Genomic DNA, 21,153 nt, shown 5'->3' on the forward strand with positions numbered 1-21,153 from the left:
AAAAAGAGCAAAAGAGGTAGGGTTTGAGAAAGTCTATTTTAGGCCTTAGAATGTAAGAAGATAGACGAATGACTAGGTGGAATCCTACCAAGCTAGGTCTCACCATCAACTTGAACAATTTGACACAAACTCAGTGCAATCTTCTAAAGATGTTTGAAAGATGTTTGAACCAATACCGCCAAACATTGATCACCATTCAAGTTAATGCATAAACAATGAGTGTAGGATGATTCAAGATTAAGCTCATGTTATTCCAATTGACCACACAAGGCACACTCACAATCAGTAAGAGGCTAGTGGTATGGACTAAGCGGATTCCACATGAATGCAGTCAAGAACTTCTTCCATTCAATCTAATCAACATGAAAATAAATTGAGAAGTAGAACCATGAGGCTTGTCGAAATAACAAATTTCACCATAACTTCAATGAAAGAGTATCTCATTTACAAGTCATACCAACAATTCTTCCTTCTCCTAATCTACTTCTATTCTAATTGCTATTCTTCTATTATTCTATTCTACTCACTATTAGCTATTAACCAACTATTAACTGTTAACCTTTACAAATGAGAGACTTGAGCCTTTTATAATGCTCTCAATACAATTCAATGGCTCAGATCCATTTGAAATCAATGGCCGAGATTTTACAATGAAAACCCTAATTCGGGTTTGTTACAACAAACTAAATTTGGCCAATGAGAAAATTACATTCCATGAGCGTGGACCAATAGATATCAGGGGTAGGTGCCTCGGAGTTTGTGCCATCATTGGTTGAGCCTGGTACATTGAACTTGGATGTGTTGATGTGGACTTCATTGATTGGAGGAATGGTGATTGGAATGCCATCTGGGATGCCACTTCACTCTTTAACTTTGTAAGCTTGAGTTGATTCATCATGAAGGAATATCTCTTGATACTCAACATTACCTAGCTTCAGTGATGATGACGATGATCTTCTAACTTTGATTAACTCTTTTGAAACTATCTGCTCTTGAATGTCTTAGAATGAACTTTTGATGTCATCTTTGCATCTTTCCTTCAGAATTCCTTCTCTTGTGACTTCTTTCATGTTGTTGATGTTGTAGATCATGTCTTCGCGCAAGTGAATGCTTGTTGTTTGATCCCCTTATTTCCTACTTCATTTCTTGCAAAACAAACAAGCAAGAATCAAATACACTTAATATGTAAGCTTAATAAGAACATATAAAAAGAATTCGCCATCATAAAGGGACACTTGAAGTTGCTTTTTGCTTGTGAAGAGGAGCTCTTGAAGTCTACTCCCTAGCTTCTACTCACGAAGTTTGCCTTGCTTCTAATAAAATGATCTTTGAATTCTCACTTTTCATCCTTTCAACTCAAAAATGATTCTTTGCAACCATCAAATCTCTTTCAATGTAGTGGTCTTGTAATCAATCTTGCAAATTAACCTTCAATTAGGAACACACAAAGTAGAATTTAATCCATAACTTTTACACTTGAAATTCACCTTTGAAGCTTAGAACATGAAGTTTGCTTCTATACTTCAACTCACGAAGTTGCCTTAAATGTGAATTTCACCCCAAACTGTGAGATTATGAAGTAGAAACTTTGTTGTTGTTGCTCAACTCACAAAGTTGTTTTTTCTTATAGGCTTCAAGCATGAAATTCATTTCGTTCTCCTCACATCTTCATGAAATCATGAAATCTGCTCCAAACTATCCAAACCTGAAGTTCGCTCCATGATAGTCAAACCTGAAGTTAAACTTTGCTCCAATCCTCAAATCATGAAGTTCACTTGCATGAAATTCGTTGATTAAAAATGAATTTCGTTATCTGCTGAAGCAATTCGCTGGCTGCTGGCAAAATTCGCTCAAGGAAGAAGAAGAAATCTCTTTAATTTGATGTTTAAAATGGTTATTTCAACTCTCCTTATATAAGCGATTCTAGGGAATAGGTGCGTCTCCAACCCTAAGGTCGACCTTGTTGAACACTAAAAAAACAAAACGAAAAAACTTTACCCTTAGCCAACTTATCTCAAAGACAAATTTTGATTTGTTTTATTGGTCTCATGTACTTTGTTTAGGCACGTTTGGGTATAGGAATCATTCTTAATGTCACATCACTCTCCTCTCTTGATACTCGAAGTTGACGTATCGCTTTCCTCCAACTTACGAAGTTGACATATGCTAAACTTAAGGTGATAACCGCCTTAGTGAAGTCAGTGATTTCACTTTTCAAAGGGCAAGTTTATGAATGGAATAATCGTTACTCCAACATGGGAAATCGCTTTTCTCACAAAGCAAACTCATCGCTCAACCTCCTTAATTCGTGAAGTTAAGACATCTCTTACATCTTTCAATGCATGAAGCACATATCCTTTCACACATGAAGTTGATGAAATCACTCTTATCCTTTGATACCCGAAGTTGATGAATCGCTCTTATCCTTTGATACCAGAAGTTCGCTCTCCGTCTCCTAAACATGAAGCAAATCATATCGCTCTCCAACCTCAATGCATGAAGTTGATAAATCGCTTATCTTGCCCAACTCATGAAGCATCACTCATCTCCTTTAACTCATGAAGTATGCTTAGTGCTCACACCCTTCAATGCTCGAAGTTGGTATGTCGCTCATCCTTTTAAACTCATGAAGTTGATATCACTCTTCTCTTCTAAAACTTGAACCAAGTGCATCACTCACTTCCCTTGGAACATGAAGTAAAGAATTTCATTTGAAACTTGCTGCTGCTGAAGTTATCAACTTCGCTCATAAACATTAATTCATGAAGTAGTTCATATCGCTCTTCTCCCTTTGATCATGAAGTAGGTCACATCGCTCTTCTTCTCTTAAACATGAAGTTGGGTCATCATTCACCTTCCTCAATGCATGAAGTTGGTATTTCGCTCACCTCTTCTAATACATGAAGTTAGCATTTCGCTCTCCTCCTTTAAAACATGAAGTTGGGTATTTCGCTCACCTCTCTTGGAACATGAAGTTGGTCATCGCTCCTTTTCTCTCAAACATGAAGTATATATTTCGCTCACCTCGTCTAACTCATGAAGTAGATGATATCGCTCCTCACCTTTGAAACCTGAAGTATGTTGATTACCACTTAACTCAACTCATGAAGTAAGTTCATCGCTCACTTTCCTTTGAACATGAAGTTGGGTCATTGCTCACTTTCCTTTGAACATGAAGTTGGGTCATCGCTCACTTTCCTTTGAACATGAAGTAAGTTCATCGCTCTTCTCTTCTTGAACATGAAGTTTGTTATCGCTCACCTTCTCTTGTGCACGAAGTAAGTTCATTGCTCATCTTCCTTTGAACATGAAGTTGGAAATTTCGCTCCGAAACCCGAACTCATGAAGTTATTTGACAAGTTAGTCTCTTTGTCAAGGTTCATATATGGAATATAACATTTAAGCATAAGAAAGTCTTTCTTATACTTTAAGTTATATTCCATATATATTGTCAGGATGTTTGAGAGTGGTTTCGGACTTCTAGGAGTTATAATGCAAAATCTAGTTTTTGGAGGATTCTTCAAATTTCCAGACTTAGTCAAATTTCAGGACACTTCAAGATCAGGATCAGGATAACATTCTAGACTTCTAAGGCGAGTTTGCTCTAACCTTGATGTAAGGGACGGGACTTAGGAGGACACTATGCATTCAACCAAGGTTTGATTTAGCAACTTGAGGCATGACCGGATAATACACAAAAACCCTAGGAATGATCTAAATAACCCCTAATCACTCAACTGATCTGACCTCCTTCACTCCACCTGGCTTGATGAACTTTGATAAACTTAATCCCTTCAATGCAAAGGCTAAGACAATAAAATGACCAACAACAAAACTAAAAGAGCTAACCCTAGAAAGCAAAAAGAATTGGGGGTCCCCATTTGCAATGGGGCGATATTATTGAATAGATTTATACTCAAGTTATAGCATTATGCTATTCAAATAAGGAACCTTAATGATAAACAATATAATTTGACTCTTGGGTGTTTCAAGTTGTCTCTCATAGGAGATTTCACATAATTGGCATATGATTGGTTTATAGGGAGATATCATAGCATTGACATTTGATCGGTTTACAAGGAAACTTGGGTCAAGTAATGGGGGTTCCATGCATGTATTCATGTCTTTTGCTGACCATATATTAATGTAGAGTGGTGCCATTATTCATATATCCTTTTGCTATATTTTAGAATGGTTAAAATTTTCCAATTTAATATTAATAAGAAATTTTGATGGCCATTCTTTTTAACCTTATTTATTTTGAAATCCTAAATGAGCTAAGGTTTTTTGGTATTAAATCAAGTTGCAAATTTTTATCTTTTATCTCTTACACCATTCATTTATGAAGCCTCGGTTCATATTAATGGCCTTGTTATATGGTTGTTTTTTTAATTAATGTTCATTTGTTTGTGAACTATTACAGGCAATCTTTCCTCATTGCTAATGGATGCGATTTTGAGAGTAGCTACATCAATGACCTCTTTCAAGGTGCAATTCCCATTGTCATCTACAACCTATAAAAAATTCTCAAAGGAGAAATATTCACCTTTGAAGTTGCTAAATATTTTTGTGAAGGAAGAAGAGGTTGCAGATCAGAGCCTTAAATCGTCTATTAGGTTAGTGACTGTTTCCTCGTTTGAAATAGTAAATTTTAAACCCTTTTGGGTACTCAGGTTCAAAATGTTTGTCTGTAGTACATAGACACATTCATGAAATGATTTCTAAGTTTCAAGGGCTTTTGTTTACTATTTTGACAATGTTGATAGGGGATTGCTTTCTTTTTTTTTTATATTTTTGTAATGTCCCCTATTAGGACTTAACTTAATTTGCCATAGAATTCCTATTTGAAGCTTTGATTTAGATACTGCAACCAGGTTAATCATCAATAGAAAAATAAACATATATTTCAACAATGTTAATGTACATGAGATTCCCTTAGGGCTTTCCATCCACACTATGAAGCACCTGGGAGATCATACAAGGTGCATTGAGTCTATCCATCAAGCCTAGGAGCTGGTTATTGGCATCCGCCATTCGGTCCCCTAGCCCTGTTCAGGGTTACCACTACTTGAATGGACCTTTTGCTTTGCCCTCTTCATATGTCCTACCTCCCCTCCATAATGGGATGGTAGATTGGCTATAAGCTTAAAGGAATCTTATCTACATTAATCATGCTTTCCTATTATTAATCATTACGACATTAGTCATGCATTCCTATTATTAATCATTACGTTAGAAGCAATATAATATCTGCAAACATTCCTACTTCTTATCAATGACAGCCAAATAACAAACTAGTCCAATTATATTATTATGCAGTCTATTTTCATACTACAGTATTAGATAATTATATAAACTGTTGGTTAATATGTATGTTCTGGATCTGCACTCTTATTAATTTGAATGCTCAGTATATATATATATATATTTGTAATTTGTTTACTTCAATGCTGATTGATCTTCTTCCATGATTCCCCTTTTTTACTGCCATTCTCAATATGATCTTATATCTTTCTCAAGAGAGGTGGTTTCCTTATGGTCATCACCCTTCAATCAAATGGACACATCCCAAAACAGGTGGCATCTCTTTGCTGACATATGTAATTACCTTTTGTTAAACAAACCACCACTCTTGACTACAATCGCTGCTTTGTATCATTATAAAAGTCAACCATCTTTTCATTATATCAATCTACGATTTAGCGTTTTATTTATATTAACTATTAATTATTCTCATTGTTGCTTTATGAATGGTCATCTCCTTACATATTTTGCTGTCTTTGTTGGTACATACAAATCACTGACTTTCATCTTTCAAACAAATTGCTATCATTAAAAAGATCTCCACATTATCATGAGTCACTGCACATTGAAGATTAATCGCCATTATTTAAGAAGGGAACATGCTATCTTGATGGAAGATTGCTGCACACATATATATTGTGATTGTTGCATTATGATATTAATTACTTTAATACTAATTGCTGCCCAAAGCTGAACATAGTGTAATAATGACTTGGTTTGCCATACTTCTGTTTGGTCACTATTCAAAATCTTAACATAATAATGACTGTGTTCTTAAACTTTCATCAATGACTGTGAATACTGATATGGTACTCATTATGACCTGATTGGGGTCATGACAACTTTTGTGATATTTATCCTTTTTAATAGAAAAGGATGTTCTTTAGGTGATCAATTATATTTCTTACAGCATCTACTAGGATCCAAATTTGTTAATGCTGAAATAGGAGAAATTATGCTGTATTGTTGAAGTGTTAAATGACAATGGTCACTCAAGTCAGTTTCTTATAACTATTACATACACTTTGAGTTAGGTTTATTTAAGGGCATGCAAAGATTGTGATAAACATAATCAATCCCAAATGACTTTTCTCTCTTAAATATGGTGTTTTAATTAGAGTATTTAGAGGGGATCAATGAGGAATGTGCTATTGATGAAAAGTGGAATAAATACATGAGAATGTCAATTAAGAAACAAAACTGACCAACCACCCAAAAATATTTATATCCTAACATTTCTGCCCTGCCACCTCCCCACACCTGTGCCCCACTTTACTATTGCAAGGGCTTTGGTAAAGATGTAATTATGTTACTCCTAAGTTGAACAATATTGAAGCTGAATATTTTGATCCACATGCTTGCGGATCTAGTTGCATTGAACCTAATTGTGTTTCGTGTGCTCATAAAAAAATGGATTATGAATGAGCTTCAACACAAGCTTCAACACCAACTTATTGTTGCAAGGTAAAATTGTGGGATGTGATTTTGGTATTCCCATTCCTATCAAGATGCAACATAACCATATCACTTTGCAAATAGCTCCCTTGCAATGTAATATTTTGCTTTTGTTGAAGAGTGAGCAATAATGTTTTCCTTTTTACTCCTCCATGTTGTCAAACTAGATCTTCAAAATAATACAAATCCATAAGTGAATTCCTTGTCATCCAAGGATCTTGCATAGTTTGCATTTGTGTATTTGATCAAGTCAATTTTTTTTTTTTGGTTATATTCTAGATCATGATCCACTATAACATGAACATATCTCAACATCCGTTTTGTTGCTTTGTGGTGACATACATTAGGTTCTTTCATTTTGCGCACTTGTTTCGCCTTTAGATTTTCTTTTATATACCCTTGGCTCAAATTCTCCTCCTTCAATTAACAACCTTTCAGTGCCCCAAAGGTTACTGTTGTACATTTTTGTGAAGGAATTTGACTCTGTCTCTCAAACATTGGCAAGTGCTTGGCTATATCGTCCCACTTTTCTTTTGTATATTGTCTTGTAGTGGAAATGTTTTTTTTTCTCCAACCACAGCTCCGACTTCGACTCTCATTTTGACTTGGACCTCTTTCTCAAGATGGTCTCCAACTTTAAACTTGTATTGTTGGGGTTTCTTTGGTTTATTGTAGTCTTCTTCTCCATTCTCTTTGCTCTACGATCTTTAAACATCACATGATCTTTTGGTCTTAACCACCTTGTGGTCTCCTCCTTTCTTTAGTGGGGTCTAAGGGCATGAATCTCTCAATTTTGAACTAATTTCTTTTAAGGCAACACTGCTAATGTTTTGAATAGCACTTAGTTATATTGAGAGGGGGGATAGGGGAGGGTGGTGAATCAGTATAACAACAAATTTTTACTTTTCAAAACTTAAATTAATTATAATAGCAATACTTGAGAATTTAATCATCCACAATAGTAAGACATATGCAATGATATACGTGGAGAACTTTGCGTGAGAAGACCATGACAAAGTATTGCTTGTATTAGAAACTTCTTACAATCTTCGTATGCACCAACCTAGAAGAGACACCAATCCCCTTTAAATGATTCACATGTACGAACCTGTATAAACACCAATCCCCACAATTGAGCATCAACTCAACAAGAGACACAAATCTTCTTGAATATGAGGCACCGACCTCCAAAAGAGTAAACTGATAATTATTTGACCTTCTTTTTAACCTATCAACTCAATACTAAACCAAAATCTGCCTTAACATATGCTTAATGTACGTCTTTGATCTGTCACAAAAACTTTATAAATCTGCTCTAAAAATGCTTCTCTAAATCTGCTTGTAATGTTCAACAACTTCTTGATGTGTTTTTTAGGACACCTTGAACATAGAATAAAAAAATAAGTATTCTATCCTCTCTTGAACAAAGAAACCTCATATGCTAAACAATATGATCAAATGAGACAACTCCAAGGTTTACAATGCAAACAATCGACTCCAAGGTTTAGTAAGTGTGCTTGAAGTGATCTTGCTGGTAATCACAAAGGGACTTACACTTTGAACATAGCTGGAACGTGGACTCTTACTGAACTTGGAAAAATAAAGACAAAAGGAGAGAAGAGTTTAGAAAGTCTATGCTAACACCTATAATGTAAGAAATGATTGTTGACTTGGTGCAACCAAACCAAGCTTTGCTTGGCCATGAGGAAACAACTACACAAAGATGGTGCAATCTCCTAGGGATACACAACTGATTTTCATATCACTTATGCACACCAACATTACAAACAATGAGCATATAGCAATTGAAGTTAAGATTTTAGATAAGTTCAGTCTAACCACGCACTGCAACTTGCAATCAACAAATCCCAAGTGGTATGAACATTAGGCTTCACCATTCATCAACAACAAAATCGTTATTCATCTAACACATCTAAACTATGAGAAGTAGAGACCTTGCACTATGTTGAAATAGCACACAAAATTCACCATCATTTCAATGAAAATAGTATGTTTATTACAACAAACCTTTAAAACAAACTCTTTTCCTCCTACTTGTTGTGACCTTTTCCACACATTGCCCCATTGCAAATGGGGACCCCCAGTTTTCGCTTTTTTAGGGTAGTGTTTTGAGTCGCCAATCTTTGCAAGTCTAGAGTTAGGGTTTTTTCAGAGAGTTTTCCAGGATTCCTTTGGTTGATTGGACCAGTTATGATCAACGAGACATTTTGATATCTTAGAATTGCTAAAGTAGGCCAAGGGACGAAAACCGCAACTACTTAGGGTCAATTCTGACAACTTACTATTTTTGTGGGATTCTGCTTTTTTTGCTTTTTGCTTTTTCATTTTTGGCACTTTGGGACCAATTCGAGAAGCAACTTTTTTGCCCGTTTTTTGCTTTTTACTTTTTGCCTTTTTTTTCCAACTTTTTTGAAAGTTGACCTAGGATTGGGTCACTCAAGTCATGGCAACAAGGTTCTTGTCTTCGAAATGAAAAGTTCGTATCTCCAATTATGAAAAGCAAGGGAAAATCTCCAGACAAGACATTGATCTAGAAAGTTCTAGATGAACATGGTGACGAGCAAGAAAATCCACTAAGTGTTTATGGCAAAGAAAATTTTTTAAATGGAGAAGGCAATGACTTATGCAATTACAACCTCCACCCAAACTTCATGTGCAATGACTTTTGCAATGGTAAACTCCACCCAAGCTTCAAGTAACATGACATAACTGCACGAGTTCTGCCAAGGTTAAGAAGGAAATGACATAACTACGCATAAGTTCCCCCCAAGGTTGGAAGAAAGTGGCGTGACAGCACATGAAGTCTGCCCTACACATGATGAAAAATGATTTGCAGCCAAGTAAAGTCCACGAAGACCAAAAAGAAATGGCGTAACAACAAGCAAACTCCTACCAACAAATAGCGAAAACGACGTGACAACAAGCAAACTCCTACCAACACATAGCAAAAACGGCGTGACAGCAAGCAAACTCTTACCAACACTTAGGAAAATTCTTTGTCCAAGTAGCAAATCTGCCCAAGGAGAGGATAAGAAAATTGGTTTAGTGTTGATACCTTGGGGAGAAAAAATTCAGAATATCGACAAGTGTTGATACCTTGGGGAAATTTTTTTTTTCAGAATATTGGCAAGTGTTGATGAAAATTTGGTAAAGTGTCAAGGAAATTCCCTAAGCAAGAAGCAAATCTGCCCAAGGAAGATGAAAGAAAATTCGGCTAAGAGTTGGTGGATTGAAAGAAAAGTTGAAATCAAGTGCCAAGTTTGCCTAAGGATAGCTAGAATTCCTTGTCCAAATGTTAATTCTGCCTTATGAATAAGAAAAAATTCTTGGAACAACATCAATGCTGCCTTCCACATGAAGAAAACGTCTCGAGCCAAGGCAAACTCCACCCATCAATGAAAGAAAATGTCTCGAGACAAGGCAAAATCCGCTTCCCCCATGTAGAAAATGTCTTGAAACATGCAAAGTCCACCCAAGGAATGGGTAAAGAAAGTGGTTAAGTGTTGGCATTTTTGAAGGGAAAAGTCAGAATTTTGGCTAAGTATAAAGAGATGAGAAAAATTCTAAAGTCAAGATGAAGTCTGCCTTGAGACATTAGAAAGTTCCTTATCCACACATGAAGTCTGCCCTAGGTGGATAAATGAGATGTTTGGTTAAGGGTGAAAACAAAAGTGAAAAGCATGAGGAAATTCGCCTAAGGGAAAGAATTTGAGAAAAATTTGGCCAAGTGTTGAAAAAGTTCAAAATTGCGAATTTCCAAGACATCTTCTGAGACAATTTCAAAACCAATTTCCACGCTTGAGGTCAAAATTGGAGTGATTTAATAAGGAATCTTCCAAACTTACAAAACAACTTTCACTTCAAATCGTCTTGCTTTTTTTATGCTTTTTTAGGGGCAAATGCTTCAATTTCCAGATTTTTGATAAACCCTTGAAAATTTCTTCAAACTTTTTTTTTTAAATAGATAAATAACTGCAGAGGGGCAGTACCCATTATTATTATCTATTAAAAAATTTACAGCCTGGTTCAAAAAGCAGTGGTAGGGGGAAAGAACCAGGGGAAGAAAACCCCCTACCATTTCTCCAAAAATCCAGCATGCTTTTAAACAAAATGCTGGATAATATTGTTAATACAGAGCTAGGCCCGTGGCCTTCAACCATCTGCTAGTCAGCAAACTATACTAACTGTAATACAAGATTATCTATATATTTTTACAAAAAGAGATAGTAGGCCCATGGCCATATTCATAATTCTAACTAATTCATAATTCTTCATTTTATAAACATGGTAGGAGTCGCAGGGGGGACTATGGACCCCTGTTTTAACAAAAAAAACCAAAAGTTCTGAAACCTAGTTTGGAGTGAATTCATGAAGCCTCGCCCTCAGCATTGCTCAAACCTCTAGTGTCAGGGGTTGCTTCCTCGTTTGAGCTCGAGTCAAGGGAATTGTGCTCCTCCGCTAGGGTAGCATCCAAGATGATGGGACACTCTTTGCCACAGGTAGCGTGTGTTGCCAATTGACCTTTTTCTCTGGGATGTCTGCTGTTGTTTGGAATCCACTCGTCTCCACTGCCGAAGCCCCAGAAATTACTTCCCTCAATGTCCCCATTTTCTGGGATACCAATGTCCCTTCTACCAACAAGGGATTCATCATGCAGATACTTGCACCTCCAGGCTGATGAGAATCCAGTTTGCAAGCCAGCCGCTTTAAGAAGGAAGGAGACGTTCCTTTTCTTCTCAGGCTAGGTCATTTTTAAAGTATCGAAATCCAGAGAGTTCACTACAACATATTTTTTAACCTTCGCTCCATTCCCTAAGGACATATAGAAATTTTGTGGCATGGGGGTTCTGAGATTTCCATCCACATTGTCCAGCGTTGCGTCTATAGCTCCTAACCACCTGTGTTTGAAGGTCATTTCAGTGATCTTCTTCGCCAATTGCTTGGATACACCCATATAGAGAAGCATTGCTAAAAAGAAAGCAGCAATGTCGGCATTTGTTCTGTATCTATGAAATGCCTTAAGAAATTCTTCGCCTAGGACTTTTTTAACGCTATACAGAATCAGTGGGTGCTTAGAATTGAGAACCTCCAACAATCTCTTATCAGTAACTTCCCCCAGGAAGGCCATCTATCTGCAGGTTGCTTCCAACAGGATAGGTGTTTCCATGTCTTCGCATAGAGAGAAACAAGAGATGAGGTGTTTGAATAAGGTTTACCTCTATTTATTGTGACAGCCCATCCATGTTCTTAGAAATCGAGAGCTATCTTTACTCATGCCGTGCTTAGCTTTCCCTAGATTTTAATAGATTGCGTCATCATTAATACAACTTGCCGCCAGAGTCCTTATTCTCGAGGCATTACTTAGCAAGGTTGTTCGTATCTTTTGATAATGAGTTTGTCACGTGCCAGGGATGCTGTCACCATCGCATGATGCGGTTTTAGATAGTCTATCCGCTTCTACATTTCCTTCCCTGTATACGTGGCTAATACAGAAATCCTCCACTTTCTCTAGTAGTGCCAAGATCGGCCGTAGCCACTGATTGAGATGCCAACTTGGTGTGGATTTTTGACGAATAGCATTTATGACATTCAAAGAGTCACCTTCCAGATGTATTTTTTGAATACCTAATTCCACCCCCAATTGCAGGCCACATAAAGCTGCTCTGAATTGTGCTTCATTGTTTGTTGCCAAGCCTATGTCTTCTGCGATTTCTTTGATGCATATTTCCTAGGCATCTCTAACAATACAACCGATTCCACTCCGCCCTGGATTTCCAGTAGAAGCACCATCAAAGTTAATTTTGAGCCACCCAACCTCAGGAGGTTCCCACTTAACATTCAGCCTTGGATTACTAGCTGCTTGTTGATTCCCATTTCCAAATAGGGCCGGAATTACAAGGTCTGGAAGAGAAATTTTTAACTTTGAATCCCAGTCCGTATACATATTCTGTTTCAGTGTTTTATACTTAGATGCTTCATTCATTAGTTTTATAAGACTCTTTTCAATTTTCCCGCACAAGGAAATATGTGACATTTCTTTGTCTTGGAAAATTCTTCGATTTCGCTCCTTCCAAGTTTTCCATATTATTAATGAGGGAAGGATGTTATAAATATCTCCAAATAGTGCCTTTTTTTTGGCTTTGGGCCATATCTGGAACCATTCATCTATTCCTCTTGGAAATGGGCATTGCAGCTTTAGCTTCCCCATGAAGTGCCACCAACATTTATTAGTGTATTCGCAATGCAGAAGCAGATGATCCATATTTTCCTCTTTTTGACAACATAAGACACATCTGCTTGGTCCCTGGATTCCAATTTTCCTCAATCTATCCCCTGTTAGGATCTTTTTTTGAAAGGCCAACCAAGCAAAGGACCCTACTTTAGGGAGTAGGTGTTTATTCCAAAAGAGATTTACCGGCCATTCTTTCCTGTCTATTGCAGCTTCTTTTAACTTATAACCGAAACATACCTTATATTTGCCATCTGAGGAGCCACACCATCTTATAATGTCATCCTCAGGAGATGGACAGATTATTCTTTCCTTGATGATTTTATTGAATAAGTCTTTCTGATCTTGATCAAGGTTTAGAGGATCTACTGACTTCCAATTCCATTTGTTGAAACCATTCTCATTAGAAATAAAACCATAATCATTGACCTTTTGGCCCCAAAGGTTACATGTTTCTCTCATTACCGCCTGCAACGTTGGATTCTGGCTTAAGATTTCCTTACCACCCCAGGAATCATGCCAGAAGGATGCACTTTTTCCATTCCTGATCTCCCAGGAGGCTTGATCACTGATAATATCTCTGCATTCTAGCAAGAAATTCCATATAGCCGATCCTCGTGGTGGATTAACAATTGTGAGTATCCTTTTGGATTCCATTGAGTCTAGGTATTTCTTTTTGAGAATCCTCACCCATTTCTGGCTTCCACCTTTACATATCTCCTAGACCAATTTGGCTCCCATTGCAAGGTTCATTGTTGAGATTTGTCTGATACCAGCTCCCCCTGCTGTTTTCGGTTGTGAGATCTTTTTCCAAGCCATTAATGGGAATTTGCCTTTTTCCTCCGAACCATTCCATAAGAAATTCCTCATGATCTTAGTGAGCTCATCTTCTATAGTCGAGGGTAGTCTTAGGCATGCCATTGAAAAAACAGGAAGTGCTGACAGAACAAATTTTACCATCATAAGCCTTCCAGCCGATGATAGCCATTTTCCTTTCCATATCTCAAGTTGACTTGCACTTTTCTATTAAATGCTTCCAATAGTTTATCCTATTACTTCCTATAAATAGGGGTGTTCCAAGAAATTTCTCTGGAAAATTTGCAACTCTTAGATTTAGAATTTTCGAGAGTATACCTTGTAGTATTGGATTAGTGTTGATAAAGAAGACTTCTGATTTACTCCAGTTGATTTTTTGGCCTAAGGCTTTGTAGTAATCATCCAGGCATGTTTTAATTGTTCTTGCCTTCCTTCTACTTGCTTCTCCAAAAAGGATCGTGTCATCAGCAAATTGTAAATGTGTTGAGTTTTCAATCCCATTCGCCACCTTGACACCTTTCCAGCGATCCTCCGGTTGAAGGGCTCTAATTGATCTTCCTAGAGCTTCAGCCATGATTATAAACAAAAATGGAGACATTGGATCACCTTGGCGAATTCCTTTTGATGTAGGGAAAAAGCCATGTGAGGATCCATTAATTAGCACTGAGAATTTAGAGGATGCTAAACAGTTCTTAACCCATGCAATCCATTCTTTGCAAAAGCCAAATTTCCTTAAGACATCTGTTAAGAATTCCCTATCTACCATATCATATGCCTTTAAAATATCCAACTTAAGTATCATGCAAGAATTCTTTGTTTTTCTTGCCGTATGTAAAGTTTCATGGGCAGCAATTATTCCTTCTACAATCGACCTACCCGGAGCAAATCCACTTTGTTCATCTGAGATAACTTGATTTAGGATTGGCTTCAGTCTATTGGCAATAATCTTTGTCACTATCTTGTAACTGTGTTGCATAGAGAGATTGGTCTGAAGTCACTCATTTTCTTTGGGTTTTTCTTTTTTGGGATAAAAGCTAAGAAAGTATGATTAATTGCTCCAAGCATAGTCATCTTTTTCCGAGATTCCTCTACTACTCGAAACAGATCCCGCTCAATAATGTCCCAAAAAAATGGAAAAAAGGCTGCAGAGAAGCCATCTGGGCCCGGAGTCTTATCCGGATTTAGTTGGAAGGTTGCTTTTTTGACCTCCTCCATAGTGATTACTTTGAATAGTTCTTTATTTTGGCTCTCCTTGATCAATGAAGGTATCGAGTTTAGGATTCTATCTTTTGCTTCTTGGTCAGTTTGACTAACCCCGTTCATGAGGTTTTCAAAGTAGTTTATTGCTTCCTGGTAAATTTCTTCCTGATTATTAGCAGTGCTCCCATCCGATCTTTTTATCTCTGAAATTCTGTTTCTATTTCGATTGGCTATAGCAGATCTGTGGAAAAAGCTTGTATTTCTATCTCCTTCTTTAAGCCATAGTTCCCTAGATTTTTGTCTCCAATGAATTTCCTCTCTTCGAAGGATCTCATTTAGATAAGATTTTAGGCTATTTTCCTTTTGGAATAGAGCCTCATCCATTCCTAAGTTAGTGATAGAGTTAGCCACTTCTTCTAATTCTGTCGTGATTCTGATTTTTTCCTTACGAACATCCTTGAATTGATTAAGATTCCATTCTTTGACTTTTGTCTTTGTATACCTGAGTTTCTGATTTAGCTTGAAGAGCCTAGAATGATTACCAAGTTCTAGCTCATTCCACCACTTCAATATGAGATCCTGTAATGCTGAATCTCTAAACCACATCTTTTCAAATCTAAACGGGGCACCTCCCAATAATTGCCCCCTAGAGATCTTCAAGCTTATAGGATAATGGTCTGAGCCTACCAGAGAAAGAATTGTTGATTCTATCAACATATTTTGGCCCAACCAATTTCCAGCCATCAAGAACCGATCCAATCTCTTTGCAATATTATTATATTAGTGAATCCTGTTCTCTTGTTAGTCCAAGTAAAGGTTCTATTCTTGGGAATAATATCCATCAGGTGGTTCAGGTCAACAAAATTTTGAAAATCTTTTTGAGTAGTGCCAATCCTCTGTATGCCTCCTTTCTTTTCTGATTCAGCCAGAATAGCATTAAAATCCCCAGCCAAAATACAATATCCATCATTAATAGACTGAAGTTTATCAGTTGACAAACCCCATAATCTTCTCTTTTCATTGCTAGCTGTTGGTCCATAAACATTGAATAAATTGACTTTCATTATTACTTAAATGGGTTACTACACAGTGTTGCCAGAATTTACCTTCTCCTACGAGTGATATTTTCACAGTCATGGGATTCCAAAGTATTTCCATACCACCCGAAGCTCCTTCAGAATGCCTTATCAAACCATGCCATTGCTTCCAAGACCTCAATCTTTTGTCAATTTCATCTTGGTTCCATTTAATTTCTTGCAGCAGCCATACATCTCCTTTAGTCTCATCAATTTGATGCTTGATTAAGCGCCATTTGTTACAGGCATAAATGCCCCTGACATTCCAAGATAGGAGTCTCATTGTTCTTGGGGAAGGGTAATGCCCTTCCTGAAAATAAGTTTTTTTTTTTGCCCATTTGCTGAACTAACAATTTTTAGCATAGTTTTCCTCGATTTCCTTCTTCTTTTGCCTTTGGTTTTTATATTTGGCTCTTTCATGATGGAGGTAGTCTTTTCAAAACCTTTAATAGTCGTATCCATGATTATTGATGCATCTGGGTCAAAATCTTCTTCCCATTCTGAGGCAGAGGATTCAATTTCTCCTTCCTCCAAAACTATTTTTTTCTTTTCCTTGTTCTGAGGTTCTACGATGGAGTTTTCTTGTGAGGGTCTAATAGTATCTTTAATTGCCAATTGGCCTTCCATACTACTTGATTTTGACGAAGCTGCAAGTTGAGATTCAATATCTGTCTGTAATACTCTTGTTTGTTCCAGTAAGATTTGTAATGCGTGAGGGCTCTCTTTCATATAATCCTGATTTTGGAGTACAACAGAAGGAGGTGCCGAATTAACAGGGATAGCCTCAATAAGTGGGATATTGGTCTTATCTTGCTCTGTAACCCTAATATCTACCTCATCAGGAATTGGATCATTAACCTCGGGTGATTCTGTTTGTAGTTCTTCCTCAATGGGAAATTGCATACAGGCGTGGCTTTTCCGTATTGTAGCCGTTACTTCACAATCTAGCCCCACATGGTCTAGGGAGAAACATTTAGGGCAGATATGTAGCTGGTCTTCCCTATCAATTTTTTGGATCCATACCTTCCCAACACCCATAATTTTTATTTCTTCAGGAATCTTAGATACATGCACAGTGCTAATACAAACTCTGATAAAACTTCCCCATAACTTATCTTCCAGAATATCATCCACAGATATGAAGGTTCCGAGGCTTTTACATATATCTTTAATGATATCTATATGCCAATAATCCGAGGGGCAATTGTAGAACCTTATCCATACCTTACTACCAGGAAGGTGATGATTCCGGGGATTGAAATTTGGCTGCCATTCAATAATATGGACTTCAATTCCATCCAAAAAGTAAGGTCCCTTATTCTTGGCCTTCCATTTATCTTCCTTTTTCATAACATCAATCATGTAAAAGCCATTTGGGAGGATATTGATGTTTATGTCCTCCCCCCATTGTAATCTACATCAAGTTTCGAAGCATCCTTTCCCCCATTTTCCACCTCCCCATTTGGTAAAGAAGCAAAATTCATGCAAATTTGACCTAGCAGTATTAATCTTATTATCATCCAAAAATATGGTAGGTCTAAAGATCTTCCTTACCGGATTGGATTGATAGCGAGAGGTTGAAAATTGTTGCTTGCCCCTGAATTCTGAATACCTTTTTTGACCAATTTTAGGGTTAGATTGGTGGTTAGATCTCCAATTTCTGGCTTGATCTGCTCTTGACTTTGTGTCTTGCCTGAATCGCCCATCCCTCAATATGTAGTGGTTTCCATTGTTTCGATCATGCTTATTCGGATTGGATTGCCCCAGTTCCTCTCCCGAATTATTATTTTTTGAGATTGGTTGCCAATTTTGTGCTAATTCCGACGCAGTATGCGTCACATTGCGGAACCAACCATTGTTGTTCCATCTGAACCCGTTTTCTTTCCATTTTTGCTGGTTTATTGGCCACTGGTTGCCATTCGAGTATGGATTTCCAAAGTTTATTTGGTGATTGAAATGTCCTCCAATACGCATGTTATTTGATCATGTTTGAGCGACTTTTTGTGAATTTTCCTCTGTTCTGGCATACGATTGATTCCCGATGGTTGTTCTGGCTCTTGAAGTGTTAAGAGGAAAGACAATATCGGCTTCATCGCTCCATGAACCAATATACCCCTACGCTTTTCGTCCTTGATCAAGGGTTTCAGTCACCTGTTCTTCGTGAATTTGCATGTTGACTCCCACACCCACTGCTCCCACACCCGCTGCTCCCGATCGCCATATTTTTTCCCCAAAATATGAAAAAAATAAAAATTTGAGGTAAATAATGGTTTGAATCAAGGATGTAAGCACTACAGGCAAAAAGCCCCACTATTTCTCCAAGGTTCTCCCCAAGGTAAGGGTACTCCATTTTTAACACGGTAGAGACGAACCCGTGGGGGTTTGAACCTAGGTTGTAGGCACTATAGGCAAGAAGCCCCACCATTTCACCAAAGGGTCATCCCCAAAAATTTGAGGTAAATAATGGTTTGAACCAAGGATGTAAGCACTACAGGCAAGAAGCCCCACTATTTCTCCAATGTTCTCCCCAAGGTAAGGGTACTCCATTTTTAACACGGTAGAGACGAACCCGTGGGGGTTTGAACCTAGGTTGTAGGCACTACAGGCAAGAAGCCCCACCATTTCACCAAAGGGTCATCTCCAAAAAACTTGAGGTAAATAATGGTTTGAACCAAGGATGTAAGCACTACAGGCAAGAAGCCCCACTATTTCTCCAAGGTTCTCCCCAAGGTAAGGGTACTCCATTTTTAACACGGTAGAGATGAACCCGTGGGGGTTTGAACCTAGGTTGTAGGCACTACAGGCAAGAAGCCCCACCATTTCACCAAAGGGTCATCCCCAAAATTTCTTCAAACTTTGCACTCTAGGATTAGAACAAACATCCAACCCCCTTATTGGTTTTTAACTTAGAAATTTTTCATGATTTTTAGTAGGTAGATGACAGCTCAGGAAGGTATTTCCAGAAAGGTTCAAATGAGGTCCACTAGCAAGGGAGCACAACTAGAATCTAAAATCACTTCAAAGTGGAAGAGGGTTGGTGATATCAACGTTGTGTCATGTTGACTTCAAAGACAATCATGGAAAGATTGAAGAGAGAAGTAGAAAAGAAAGAAGAATTAATGAAAGAAAATGAGCAGTGAAGAAATTATCTCCAGCACTTGATCAATCCTATTGCTTAAGGAAATGCAACAGTCCCTCCGCCTTTAGTTCTTCCATAGGAAACAGTTGAAGCAGCAAAAGTGACAGCTAAAGAATTTAAGGAATAGATGACAAACATCAATAATGAAGTTGTCACGTTCGTGGAAGAATTGATATTAGCATATTGGCAAACTTCTTTGATACTATCTAGAATTCAAGACATGGCAGATTGTGGCACCTGATGGAAAGATACCGACTTACCTTAGAGAAGTTGCTATCAAAGGAAGCAATTCGAGAAAATGAAATGAACAAGGAAAATCTGAAGGTCAAATCTCAAGAGAATTTATTTCTTCACCTTCACAGGGGTCCTTAGGCAAAATTTGACTAAGGCACCCACCTTCTTTTCCATCAGGGATGCCTTTTAGAAACAAGAACTAGATTGGGACAATGCTTTTAACACCTATGCCGATGACTTGGACGTGATCGAATTCAAGATAAACATGCTGCCACATGCCACAATGGAAGAGGTTAATCTTTTTGTGTCACAATGGAAGGGGATAAGGGATGCATTCTTCTAGTTGAAAGCTCCATGTGACACGTGTCAATCTTTAATTTGCTCTTATTGGATAACTATTGTAAACCCTATCCAAGGTATCTATGTTTTGATCTGAGTTGTTGATCTCTGTTTGATCTGAGCCTTTCGTTCATTTTCAAAACTCTATATAAACCCCTCTTCTCTCATTTGTATGGGAGAGATTTGGTGAAATTGTTGCTTAAGATTACTAAGATAATCTCTATTCTATCTTGTAGTTGCATTGTTTCATATTTTCTTCAACATAGAATAGAATTTGCTTTATAAAAGTTGTTAGATGAATGCAATATTTGATAGTATTGATTGGTGAAGTTATTGCTCATACTTTTGACGAAGAAATGATTTTTATTCGTTGTGTAAAGTTGGCCTAAGCGTATTTTGTGGATTTTTAACTTCTGCTTTGGGTAAATATTGTTCATTTTGATGGTATTATTCATAGTATGAAAACTTTAAGCACAACCCTTGAAGATTGCACCTATTTTGTGTAGTTGTCCTAGTGTAGCGAAGCAAAGTGTGGTTATTAGTTTCACCCAATCATTGCCGTCTCTTAAATTCCTAGTAGTATAAAATTTCTAAAACCTTTTCTCTTTTACCCTTTTAAAGCCTAAATTTGAGAAAATCCCAAAAACAAAGTAGAAAATTTTCATTTTGATTGAAATTCGCAAGTCCCCCTTTGGATTACCAACATGCATAACCAAATGAGCTATATTCAACATTAAAGTTGCTAGTTCGTCGTGTAAACCTTGGAATTGCCATATGATCTTCTTTACAATCTTAGCATACGCGGTGATTTTATTCAAGAGAGGATAGAGTGTCTTTTGGGCATCTTTATTCTTTGTTCGGTGTGTCATAAAACATGCACCAACACTACTCTATTCTAGCTATCAACTACTACCAACTGTCTATCTAACAACTATTCTCTATTAACCTTTACAAATGAGAAGGTTGAGCCTTATATAGAGGTCGCATCATAATTTATGGCTTAGATTGATTCGAGATCAATGGGTGAGATTACGTGATAAAACCCTAATTAGGGTTAGTTACAACTAGCTTCATTTGACCAATGATAAAACCCTAATTAGGGTTAGTTACAATGCTTGGGACACATGTCCTTTCTTGAATGCGAACCAATAAGAATTGAGGTTAGGTATGTTGAATAGTTTTCAATGTAGTGCCATGTGTCACTTGCTCCATTATATGAATCAGGTACATTGAACTTGGTCATGCTGACTTGTCATGACTTGATTGAGTTGTACAAATAAGTGTTTGTGATTGAAGAATATCTTTTGATACTCAACATTATCTAGTTGCTCAATGTGATG

The 21,153-nt window shown here is 37.3% G+C and overlaps 1 protein-coding gene across 4 annotated transcripts in view; it reads left to right on the top strand.

The window, feature by feature from the left end:
• LOC131049313 (uncharacterized) overlaps positions 1-21,153 on the top strand; it is a 79,700-nt gene that overhangs the window by 34,443 nt on the left and 24,104 nt on the right. For all 4 annotated transcript variants that reach the window (XM_057983358.1, XM_057983361.1, XM_057983359.2 and 1 more), the window contains one exon: positions 4,424-4,616. In XM_057983358.1, the coding sequence (XP_057839341.1) occupies positions 4,424-4,616 (193 nt within the window). The remainder of the gene's footprint in view (positions 1-4,423; positions 4,617-21,153) is intronic.

Source organism: Cryptomeria japonica, chromosome 8 (assembly GCF_030272615.1).
Source record: "Cryptomeria japonica chromosome 8, Sugi_1.0, whole genome shotgun sequence".
Lineage (NCBI taxonomy): Eukaryota > Viridiplantae > Streptophyta > Pinopsida > Cupressales > Cupressaceae > Cryptomeria > Cryptomeria japonica.